Source organism: Theropithecus gelada, chromosome 8, assembly GCF_003255815.1.
Source record: "Theropithecus gelada isolate Dixy chromosome 8, Tgel_1.0, whole genome shotgun sequence".
In the NCBI taxonomy this organism is placed as follows: Eukaryota; Metazoa; Chordata; class Mammalia; order Primates; family Cercopithecidae; genus Theropithecus; species Theropithecus gelada.
Window position 1 is genome coordinate 93342415 of NC_037676.1, and position 12959 is coordinate 93355373.

At 35.5% G+C, this 12959-nt stretch overlaps 1 protein-coding gene across 1 annotated transcript in view; it reads left to right on the plus strand.

Annotated features, from left to right (window-relative positions):
* Positions 1-12959, plus strand: part of NECAB1 (N-terminal EF-hand calcium binding protein 1) — a 172887-nt gene extending 159928 nt beyond the window's left edge. The window contains exons 11-13 of the mRNA XM_025393724.1: positions 5809-5886; positions 7142-7233; positions 10763-12959. Of these exons, the coding sequence (XP_025249509.1) occupies positions 5809-5886; positions 7142-7233; positions 10763-10791 (199 nt within the window). The 3' untranslated portion in view covers positions 10792-12959. The remainder of the gene's footprint in view (positions 1-5808; positions 5887-7141; positions 7234-10762) is intronic.

A 12959-nucleotide genomic window follows, 5' to 3' on the forward strand; every position in this document is an offset into this window, starting at 1 on the left:
AATAATCAAGAGGCACATATTACATCTAGCTTAGAAGGAATAGTCTCAGATGGGTTAAAAAAAAAACTTATTAAAATTTGTCTGACACTAAAACCAGTGTTTAATCCTTCTTGTCAATATTTGGTCATCCTTAGAGTTTCCTGGATTTTCTGTGGTTAACCAGGGGTAGAATAGACAAGTCCTCTCCTGTTCTAATTACAACAAGGTCTTGCTTTCTTAAATTCAGGCCACTGAATTAGAGGTTTTGCCCTATAAGTTTTTGATTAGGAGACTCGGAAATATGGGGAGTGACAGAGGTTTTGTTTTAGTAGTCAAAAGAGTTTTTAAAAAGTTAAGTTGGTGAAAAACTCAAGCAGATTATGTGGACTCATGTTTATAACATACACACACATTGTTTGATACAACACATACACACGCTATTCTTCACTTATTTTGTAATCATGAAGGCTCATTAATCCCTGTTTTTGTCATAGGGAGGTACCAATTGAATATAAGTGGTATACATGGTATGTTCTCAGAACCATTCTTGACACCAGAGAACAAGAGAATAGTTTGCTTTCAAGGATCTTAGACTCCAGTTGGGAAAATAGGATGCTCATTTATGAGGGTAGGTAGAGCACAATTAAAATCATGTTCATGGTCTAAAATTTCATAGTCATTAAATAGAACAAAATGATTTCTAAAGTCACTCAGCTACGAAATTTGAGAATTGGAATATATTCAAAACTCCATGTCAAGGGCCTAAGGAATATGAATGTAGGATTACATTGTAAGAATCAACCCTGAGGCATCCTTAAGAAATAATGGTAGCACATTGAATCATTAATCATTTATCAGTATTTATTTATTTTTGAGACAGTGTCTCACACTTTTAAAAAATTTTGTACAGATGGGATTTTGCCATGTTGCCCTGGCTGCTTTTGAACCCCCAGGCTCAAGCGATCCTCTTGCCTTGGCCTCCAAAAGTGCTGGGATTCACTGCAGCTTCAACCTCCCAGGCTCAAGTGATCCTCTCACCAGAGCCTCCCAGGTAGCTGGGAGTACAGGTGCATGCCACTATGCCTGGCTAATTTTTTCTTTTTTGAGATGGAGACTTGCTCCGTTGCCCAGACTGGAGTGAAGTGGCATAATCTTGGTTCACTGCGACCTCCACCTCCCAGGTTCAAGCAGTTCTCCTGCCTCAGCCTCCCAAGTAGCTGGGACTACAGGCACGTGCTGCCACACCCAGCCATTTTTTTGTGTTTTAGTAGAGACGGGGTTTCACCCTGTTGCCCAAGCTGGTCGCGAACTCCTGACTTCATGATCCGCCCGCCTCAGTCTCCCAAAGTGCTGGAATTACAGGCGTGAGCCACTATGCCGGGCCATTTTTGTATTGCTTATAGAGACAGGGTTTCATCATGTTGCCCTGGCTGGTCTTGAACTCCTGAACTCAAGCGATCTGCCCACCTCGGACTCCCAAAGTATTGGGATAACAGAAGTGAGCCACCATGCCCAGCCTCATTAATCAGTAATTATATAGATGAAATAAATTGGTGACCCACAGCTTGGTATGGAGAAATGTGAGGACTGGCCCTCTTGCCATGTCTTTTCTTCATTGGTTAGGCCTTGCTTGTGATTTAAGGTAGGACATGCACATGGGGAAGGAAGAAGCCAAGAGGGAGAGTCCGGACCATTATGGGGAGTTTCCTCATTTAAAATCTTTAATCTCACCTGTTCCTGAGCCACATCCATTTCCTCTAGAAGCCATTTCACTGACACATTTTCCAGCATCCAGGAATATTCAAGATCTCCCAAAGCTCAAGGTTGAAGCTTTTAGGGCCTGCATCCAAAGACAGCTTAGCCAAAGAACTCTTGCTTTAGCCAATGAGTGTTAAGTGTCACAGGAAGTATGAAGATTTTAAGGAGAACGACACAGGCTGTTTCAGGGGAGTAGAATCACACAAGTAACAAATCACACGTGTGTTGTTGTGCAGTTTTACATTTACAAATAATTGAAAGCTAATCATTCAAGCCCTAAGCCTTTAACAATTGCTGACAAATCTTTCTAAAAATTATTTCGCAATTGGACTTTTCTTGCTGTCTCACTGTGATCATTGTGTGTCATTATCTATATGGTATAGTCTCAAATATCAATGTCCTTAAATATCATTGCCCCATATTGGTCTTTTTGGCCCTTAACTGAAAGTACCCATTCTGTAAAGCAATTCTGGTTAGCACTTTCACCCATGTGCCTTTGAGACAGAATCTGCACTTTCATCACTGCATCTGCTTCTTGTCAGTCACCTTTATTAGGTTTCCTAACTCTTTGTCAGAGTGCAGGTTTTGAAGGCAAAAATGCCTAAGTTCAAAGTCTGGTTTACTCACTAGCAGCTGTGACGACCATGGACAAGACATTTCATCTCTCCATTCCTCAGTTTCCTTATCTGTAAACAATAGAGAATTAAATACACGAAGACACCACCACCTTCCAGTATCAAATAAGAATGCTTGCAACTGCAATCTAGAGTAAGCACAGTAACAGTCACTTATATTATAAGTACATTTATTATTCTCAAAAGGAATACCGGAGGTAAAAATCTCAAGGTTCTTATACAGCTTAATGTTGTCATCAAAGATCCCAGATCTGTCTTTCAGATGTGCCTTCTGGCTCTTCACCAGATGGCCTACAGTGAGGAAGAAAAAGGGAGAAATACCAACAAGCTCTCCTCTCATGTCTGATCCTGAAGATGCAAATGTTTTCCCAGAGTCTCTGCTTCCTAGCGTACTTCCCCTTGCATCTCACTGGCCAGAATTCAAGTCGCATGGTCATTGTTGGCCACTGGAAAGGTTAGGAAACCAAGTGTCCAGCAGAGAGGAGTAAGGTTATCAGGATATTCTCAGTCCAACACTGATTAGTACATTGGGTGTATTGCAAACTGAACAGTGGCAGAGTATGTTAGTAAGAGGAGAGTAATATTTGGGGAGGCAATGGACAGTGTAGCCACATGACTCCCAAAGTAACTGTGAAGGTTAAATGGCTTATCCATGGAAAATGCTTAAATTAGAGCCTGGAACAGAGCAATACATGTAGAAATCATCACCACCACCACCACCACTATTAATACTTATATTATTAGCTTGCTGCTTCTCATTGCTTTGATATGTACATTTTCCCTCCATTTCTTTTCTGGTTTTCCTCCCACCCCATTCCTTTTGTTTCTGTCATGCTTCTTAGCTTTGATACCATTAAGGCTTAGCTTTCATAGCTACTCACCGAATGAAAGCGATACTTTCCTTTTAGCTATTGGGCTAACAACACACACACACACACACACACACACACACACACACACACACACACACACACTAAGCCAAGTACTGAGTTAAGAATTCTACATGTAACTTTTTTTTCTTTATTTTCAGACAGAGTCTCGCTCTGTCGCCCAGGCTGGAGACAGTGGCTTGATCTTGGCTCACTGCAACCTTCACCTCCCAGGTTCAAGCGATTCTCCTGCCTCAGCCTCCCGAGTAGCTAAGATTGCAGGCATGTGCCACTGTGCCCAGCTAATTTTTGTAGTTTTAGTAGAGACAGGGTTTCACCATGTTGGCCAGGCTGATCTTGAACTCCTGACCTCAAGTGATCCACCCACCCTGGCCTCCCAAAGTGCTGGGATTACAGGTGTGAGTCACTGTGCCCGGCCTTACATGAAACACTTTAATTCTCATAGTATTGTTATCACTATTGTACAGATAAGGAAACCAATGTTGAGTATTGGGATCAAGGTGGCACAGCTAATAAATGGTGGATGGTGGAAGGTCTGTTGGGCTATACTTTAAATCACTGCCATTTCATACTCCTTTTTACTCCTTCAAAAACTTTAGCATTATGCTAAAATTTTATGAATTTCTTATCTTACGGTCTTATGGCTAGTCTGGAAAGTGAAATGTTCAAATAGCAGGATAAGTGGGCTTTTAATGTAATAAGTATACAAATAAATCAGTTTTCAGGAAGCAGTTGATGAAGAGCTTGAAATACAAGGCTAAGTATTTTAAACTTTATCCTAAAGAAAATAGAGATGGATTGCAATTTGTCCAGTGTACTGCTGAAGGTTATGTTTGGGGATTACATCCCTTTGAGACTATGATGAGAGCTATAGATTCTCTTCCTAGAAAAACATATATATGCATATTAATTTGTAGATCATTTCTGGGATTTTAGTGAACCCCCAAAGAGCACATTCATGAACTCCTGGGATTAGAAAATCACAAATTCCACCTTCTATTCAATTCTTATGATTCCAGAGTAAACCTTTCTCCAGAAAATCTGAAGTTGAGCTAAAAACAATATTTGCTGCATCATACCTTAATGAACCAAACTAAATAAACAACTGAAAAAAACACAAGCAGAACTAAAGAAAAAAAAAATTAAAATTTCTGTGTGTAGTTACTGCCACCTGCTGGTCACACTTAGGTAAATCCTAAATCTACATTAATCAACTATTTTACTGCTGTTATTTGTTCTCTTACTGGTAAGTTTACTGGTAAATTCTTTGTTAACCCAAAAGCCTTATTGTTTTTATAACCCCTCGTTTTGCTTTCTAATATGAATATATTATGAACCATCAGGCTGAAAAGTCTGTACTTTTGTAATTCAGTTTTTAAAGTTATCTTTATTTTTGTCTCCCACTCTTAAGTTTATGAATCTCTCTATTCTTTTGTTTCAAAATTAATTTGGGTCTTCATCATTTCTCACCTATGCTATTTCACTATCTTTCCAGCTGTTTTTTCTACTTTACAATACCCTTCATACAATACCCACTGGGCCATCGGAAGGATCTTTTAATACATAGCTATAGCCACGTCACTCTCCCTGCTTTATATCCTTCGGTGGCTCCTCATTGCTACAGAATCAAATTTGCAGTCACCTCAACCTATGTTTTCAGCCAGCCTACTTTCTTCACTCCTTCAAAACATATTATGTAGACTTTTTCCTCCTTTGGGCTAGTCAAAGGACTGGAAGGAATAAATTTCTCACCCAAATTGGAAAAGAAATGTAAAAGGAAAACAAATTGGAAAATAAATTTAAAAGGAAAACAAAAAACCCTTGCAATTATGGCCAGAATGTAGACTCTTAAACTTCATCCAGAGACAGTGTTGAGCAGTGTGTGTGTGCGTGTGTGTGCGCGCGCGCGTCAGAAGAAGAGACAGTTTGAGAGACAGGGAGAAAGGGAAAAAAGAGAAAGGGGAAGAGAGCCATTAGGTATTGGCGAACTAGGAGTCAGTTGTATAACAGTAGTGTGGTCCAAGTGACTCAAATGGCATAGAGCAGGACCCACACAAAAACTGTCAATACAGGAATGTTGTAAGGCTAAGAATTTGGCAGAGGTACAGTGGTTGATAGGGCCAATCCTAACAGCTACATTTGAGGGCAAAGGCAGGTAGCATGCACTCACATTTTTCTGGGCCTAGCACAACAGATGCTCAATAAACCTTTTTGAATGAATGAATACAATTTTGCAAAAGTTACATTCGTGATGTCTGCAATATATTGAGACTGTTTTCATGATGCAAAACCAGAAAACTAAAAAATCAAAACAAAACAAAACAAAAAGCAAAAAAAAAAAAAAAAAAAAAAAAAAACCACTTATGCCAGACAGACATATTGAACAAATAAATTCTTGACAAATCTGTTTGATTTTCATGCAGGCACCTTAGATTGTTTCCTCTATTAATGGATAAGACTGTTTCATACTACATATAGATATTAGAAAAGTTAGCTTGTATTTTTAATTCCCAGTAGCTAATTATGCCTTTTATTTTCCATTTCAGTATTTCTATACAGAAGCTTTCAAATGAATCTCGCTACATAATCTATGAGTTCTGGGAAAATAGTAGTGTATGGAATAGGTAAGTTGTGAGCAAGCCTGATTTTATGTGAAGCCAGGAAGGTGGCAATATGTATGCATGATGTAATTTTAGGATTTGTAGGAAAGCTCCGTTCTCTTTTACCTTACCTTAAAACCTGTCCCATTTGCCCATTACCCTGAATTCTACGCACTTTAAAAAATGTATTTAATGGCTTAGAAACCACTTGTCTTGAAGTACAAATACTTTTGATAATGATCCCACTTTGAGTCTTACCATTTTACTAATGTTTTCAGATAAGAAGATATAAATGGGGGTATGTGTGTCTAAAGCTGGTGAGGGTAGTGGTGAGGGTGGAGACAAAGGATGGACAAAAATGAGGTGGAAAAAAGAGCTTTACCTAATTTTTCATAGGATAGTCTATGCAGCTATTTTATTTTACAACAAAACTACATACAATTTTTAGAGTCATTGCAGCCCAACACCTTCTAAATGTCTTTAAAGACTAAAAATAAACTGGAAATTCAAGACGTTGATTGTCAAAAATTCAAAACAAATCAACTTCTTTAAAACTAAAATAATTACTAATAGAAAACAAACATATAATTTTAAAATGGAATGAAAGAAATGTTTGCTCTTCTGAGAGTATATAACAATTCCTGATTTAAAATGGTACAGAGAATATAGCTCTCTAAATAAGTCCATGTTTAGGGTGTTAAATATGGCAATGGAAGTAATAGAATACCTGGAAATTCAGTTGATCCGTATTTCACCTAAAAGTTTTATTTTTGTGGCAATTTTGAAGGCACTTTGTGCTATAAGGAAGGCAAAATGATAGCAACAGTATTTCAGCCATAGAAGGAAACAAGGTAACTTATTCAACTCTGTGCTTCCAGGCCAACACTTTCAGATAGTCTTTCAGATTTATTTTTATTATCTAGAAATGTAAAATATACAGTCTGTCTTATTATCTATTCTGTTTTTTAAACTCTCCAACAGCTATAATATTCTTTTCTATTTAAATTTGCTGCAGTAAAGTCTACTTCCTATTTTATCCTCTAAAAAAGTAATGTTCTCCTGGTTTAAAACCTTTTTAAAAAAGTTTCTGATAACAATCATTAAATTACTCCTGAGTCATTTTTGAAAGCTGAACAACCATTAAAAGAAGCTTGTATCCAGGAGCTTACTTAATCCACATCATCCTGAACTTTGCCATCTTGATCAAATTTGATCTCTGCTGTACTTGGGAAGATTGTAAATAAAAATGCACAGCCTTAACCTGTAATTATTTACACAGCCACCTTCAGACAAATTATAGCAAGACATTCCAAAGAAGTAATGTGGATTTCTTGGAAACTCCAGAACTCACATCTACAATGCTAGTTCCTGGTAATTATCCTGGGTTTACAATGCTTCTATATCCTTTTGTATTTTTTGTTTGTTTCTTAAAAGACAGTATGCTCTTCCCTTCTATATTTTATCAATGAATGTATTCTCTTATTTATTTCTTTATATATCTTATGGCTTGAGAGTGGGGGGGAAGAAATAAAAGATCTATATATTTGTTCTATTTTGTCCTTAGTGAACCCTATTTGTATTCCCATCTATATTGAACCTACTATTAGTCATTTGCTAGTCATATTAACAAACTTGAAGTAGTACCAAATCATGATATTTCAAAAAATTATTCTAATATTTTACCATATTGTAATTTAGTGTATTGGACACAATTTGTTCATCTACCCATCCAATTACTGATTAAACATATATTTACTGAGTATTAATATGTGCTAGGCACCAGGGTGTTTAGCCTATTTACTGGTACTGATTAAGCTCCATTTCTGAACAAGCATTGTGTTGGGAGCTACAGAGGGTACAAACTAAAAGCAAAATCCCTACCCATAAATTAGCCAGGCATGGTGGTGCATACCTGTAATCCCAGCTACTTGGGAGGCTGATGCAAGAGAATCACTTGAACCTGGTAGGCTCACACCTGTAATCCCAGCACTTTGTGAGGCTGAGGTGGACGGATTACAAGGCCAGGAGCTCGAAACCAGCCTGACCAACACGGTGAAACCCCACCTCTACTAAAAATACAAAAAGTAGCTGGGCATGGTGGGGCATGCCTGTAATCCTAGCTACTCAGGAGGCTGAGGCAGGAGAATTGCTTGAAGCCAGGAGGCGGAGGGTTGCAGTGAGCCAAGGCACTTCACTCCAGACTGGGTGACAGAGCGAGACTCCATCTCAAAAAACAATAATAGTAAAATAAAATAAAATAAAATAGGGGGAAAATCTTAGAATACAACTTCTGTAAATATGACTGCTGCAGGCTTTGTACATAGAATGCAGGAAAGTGAGATCCACATTTTACTTATCTTCACATTCCCTACCCTATTACAGTATTACTATAGGACAGTATGTGGCAAAAAGAAATTATTTCCTAGATGAAAGAATGAATAGGACTTTGGCATCATCATAAATGTATTGGTCTTCAGTCAAAATTTCCATGAAGTCCTGACACGTAATTTTTGTGTCACCATCACACCCATTTCCATTTCTCCCAAACCAATGTGGAAAGAAAGGAACAAAGCTTGTTCTTATTGGTGCCTTGAGTCTTTCCAGGACAGAAACACCTGAACAAAAATAGAGTAGGAAAAGAGGACAGAATAGGAGGCTACTGAGTTATCAGTAAGGGGAAAAATGCTATAGCAAGAATTGAAAATGTGGAATAATCTGATAGTTTTCTGACTCAACGCTATTATTATCTTGAATTATTTTCTATACACTACTAGTGTCATTGGCACATGCATTATATTACTCTTTCTCTCTCAGAGCATTTCCTAATTTAGAAAGAAAAACTGACTACAGATAAAACTGGATCAATTCTTGTTCTGTGAATCCAGCCAGGTTCAACGCAATTTAATGCCTTTTAATTGCTGCCCTATTTGGTATTAATCTCATATTACATTTAATTTCAACAATGATTACTGGAATTTCGTAGAACAAGAGGAAAAGGTAGGCATGATTTCTGACACAATTTTAAAACCTACAACATTTTAACATTTATTGGGACATCCTACCCTATTTTAAAGTTTTATCACTGTGACAGCAGGCCTATTCCAGTAAGTTGAAGTTAGCATATAAATATTATTTGTGGGTTTTAATGGCCATATAACTTATAATACTATTTTTAAAAACCAGTTTTGTGCATTTTGTGTTATAATGGTTATGAAGATTAAAAAATAATAATAATTAGCTGGGTGCTGTGGCTCATGCCTGTAATCCCAGCACTTTGGGAGGCGAAGGTGGACAGATCACCAGAGGACAGGAGATCGAGACTAGTGGCCAATATGGTGAAATCCTGTCTCTACTAAAAAATACAAAAAATTAGCCAGGCATGGTGGTGCATACCTGTAATCCCAGCTACTTGGGAGGCTTAATCAGGAGAATCACTTGAACCTGGGAGGCAAAATTTGCAGTGAACTGAGTTCGTGCCAGTGCACTCCGGCCTGGGTGACAGAGCAAGACTCTGTCTCAAAATAAATAATTAATTAAAGATGTATTAGCTGCACATATTTATACCTAAAATTAAAATCTGAAAGAAAAAAGGCAGATATTACATTTAAAAACGCAGTATGAGTAGGTTTGTATTTCTAATTTAACTTACAAATTATGATTTCTGGTAAGATTGCTTTTTATGGTTAAGACTACTAAGTGGTTTACCTAAGATACATCTAAAGAAATTAAGCAACTAAGACAGACTGCATCCAGATATGAAAATATACACTATAATACATTCCAATGACCTCTCAAATATAAAATCCTTCAAATGAAGCATACTGGAATATGGCAGCCCAGCTCCATTAGCCATCATAAACCACCCAGACAAAAAGAGTATATCAACTTGGTCTGTGGAGCAGAATGTCCCTTGGCAATAAGAGAAAAGCCTATGGCTATGAGAAAACAGGATACAAAAAAAAGATCCTATTTCCAGCAAATTACTTGAAAAGCTTTGAAAGCAAATTTCAATCCCTTCCATTTATCTGTTTCTCACAGCGTTCCACCAATCATACATCTTTGCCATTGGTTTGTTTTCGGGATATCTATATTCACTGGGATAAACATTTATAATTTTAACATACAGATATACTAAAATATTATTTATAACCTATCTACTTGCTTATACCCAATATTTATGAGATCCTATATGTATAAATATATGGTATTTATAAATATCACATATGTATAAATATATGTATAATTACACATGTATTTATATGTATATTATACATATGATACATATTTATAAATACATATAGGTATATTATATATGTACATATGTGTACATATATGTATATTGTTATAGATGTACATATCACATATTATATGTATATATTATAGTATATGTATATACATATGTATACATATTATATGTATGTATATGTATATTTATGTATATACATACAATATATAAATACATGTGCATATATGTATACTATATGTATAAATACATGGTATTTCTACATATAGGATTTCATACTGGGTATATAAATACCATATATATATATATATATATATATATATGGCCTAACTACTGCCAGTGTTGGGCAGATTCTAATAAGAACAATAGCATGATTTTAGCTTCACGGCATTTATAATTTTGCTGCCAAAACAAGTTCTATTCACCTAGAACAAAAAATTTTAGACTGCAACAAAGTGCCAAAAGATATGGTACAAATAAGTGCATAAGAAGAGTTCAATCTTGCCTCAAACAGTCAGGAAATGGTGACTAGAAAGATAAGTTATTATGCAGACTAAAGGTAAGGGGAATGGTCTCTTTAGATATAATTTGCACCTTGAATGTTCTTTGCCCTGTAAGTTATTTTCATTATTTTAGAAAATGTTTTTCTCTTTTCAGCTTCATGGTGGATCCTGAACAACAACTAGATGTTCCTAGACATTTTCCTTATGGTTCCAAGTGCAAAACAGGTGTTCTTATCTAAAATGTCAATTAGAAAATTATCTGTGGTTGTTAATCTACTGTATATTTGTTTGGTATATTTACTAAGTGCACTCTTTTAAAACTTATTCTATAATTTTATGATTCATGTGAATTTTAGCTCAATTTTCAAAGTTCACTAATATTCTCAATATTTAATGCTAAATGCTTTGCTACACTGTAACTAACCTAAAACCTTTTAGTGACAAAATCCTAATATGTGGGAAAAAGCATACACATAAAGGAATAATATTGTGAAAATGAATTTGTTATGATAAAGAAAAAATAAAGTGGAAACTTTTAGAGTATTACTTCATAGGGCAGATTTTGTAAACTGTCGTATACTGTAAAGGGTTAAATCAGTCGTTTTGTGATTTTTAACAGATTTTCTGTGAGTGAAGTTTATTCTTCCAACAATGTCTACTCCATACCCAACCCAACTCACAGCCCTATGACTATTATCTTTGCATTAGTTAAAAAGTTAGTATATAGGCATCAAACAACCTTGGCTGTAACCTATAGACTCTCTATCCATGTATCAGGTTATAGACTGGTTTTTCAAAAGTGAACAATTCTGTGATAAGTTAGAGTACCATTTAGTAATACAGCAACATTGTGTCATTTATTAGCATCATAATTCCTTGTTATGTAAGTTAAATATATCAAGAAAGAAGAGACTATTGCTTTGGGAAAATGTGGTTCAAGTTTTATGGCATATAGTTTTGCTATGTGACAGACAGCTAACTTTTCTTATGAAAAATACATATTTGCATGTAAACAATGATTTGAAAATACTTGAAAAATAAACTTTTAACCCAAATGAATAAATAAGAAATATAAAACAAGCACAAAACCTTACAGAAGTCATAAAATAGTAGGGAAGGTACTAGACAGAAGACATCTGTTTTCCAATTTCAACACTAGAATGACTAAAACTATCTACCTATAGAACTATCTATAGATAGTATACTATCTATACTCTGCTCAACAAGCTCAGAAATTAAATATTTTTAATAATAAAAATCTGTCCTGGTTATAAACCCTGCTGATGAAAATACAATACATATAAAAATGTATAGCCATGTTATTTTCTAGTGTAAATTCCTTTGAAACTATAAGTCTTTGGGGAAAAATATAAGGTAAAATTTTCCAGTTTTTCCCCCTTTGAAAAACTCAGGAAAAAAGGAAGATTGAATTAATAAAATTTTATTTCTTAAATATAAATTTGACCTAAAATATTTTCTCAAACTAATTCATGAAACAGCAACTTTTACCAATACCTTTGTATACTCTCAGTTCTCATCCAATATAAATACAATTTTAAAATCCTTTCATAGTTCTATTAGAAATAAGTAGTAAATTTTGATATATTACACATATACACGTGTGTGTGTGTGTGTGTTTGTGTGTGTTTGTGTGCCTCTGGTCAACTCTAAGGATGACAGACACTGTGTAACAACACCTGGGTCAACTCTTTTAATTTATATACAAAGCAAAGAACAACATTAATGGAGATATACAATGATTATTCAAACAAGCTATACATATGTACAAAGGCAAATAGACACATAACAAAACAGTCTCTGCAGACTGATTGTATATAGTAAGAAAAGATCAAAAGACTTTAAAACCTAAAGGACTTTTGACATACAAACTCTTCTTGAGAATGTTTGTTTTAAGTGGTTTCAAAAATACAAATTATAGCCAATCAAAACATTGCTTTGGTTGGTCCATTTAAGTATCCAATTCAAAAAGCATATCAAATCTTTTGGGTACTAGGCAGTTTCCAAAGTAGCATGGTAGTATTACTTGTTAAAAGGGTTCTGTTTTCAGTAACAGTACTGAATGGAAAGGGTCTGCAGATTCCCAATTGGAATAAGCTCTATCATATTCTGAAACAAGAATTAAAATGACTTGAGAATGGGCAAATAATAAAGCAACCAATTAATTATATGGTCATTCTGACCCCAGCTCTCATACAAATTATACATATATTTTGTGTATGTTTGTGAGAGTTGTATGTATGTGAACTGTGTGCGTGTGTATTCACATACAAGTATATACTGAAACCTATAGTGGAAAAGGAAAGTAGGGCCAAAAAATAAAAGAAAAAGAA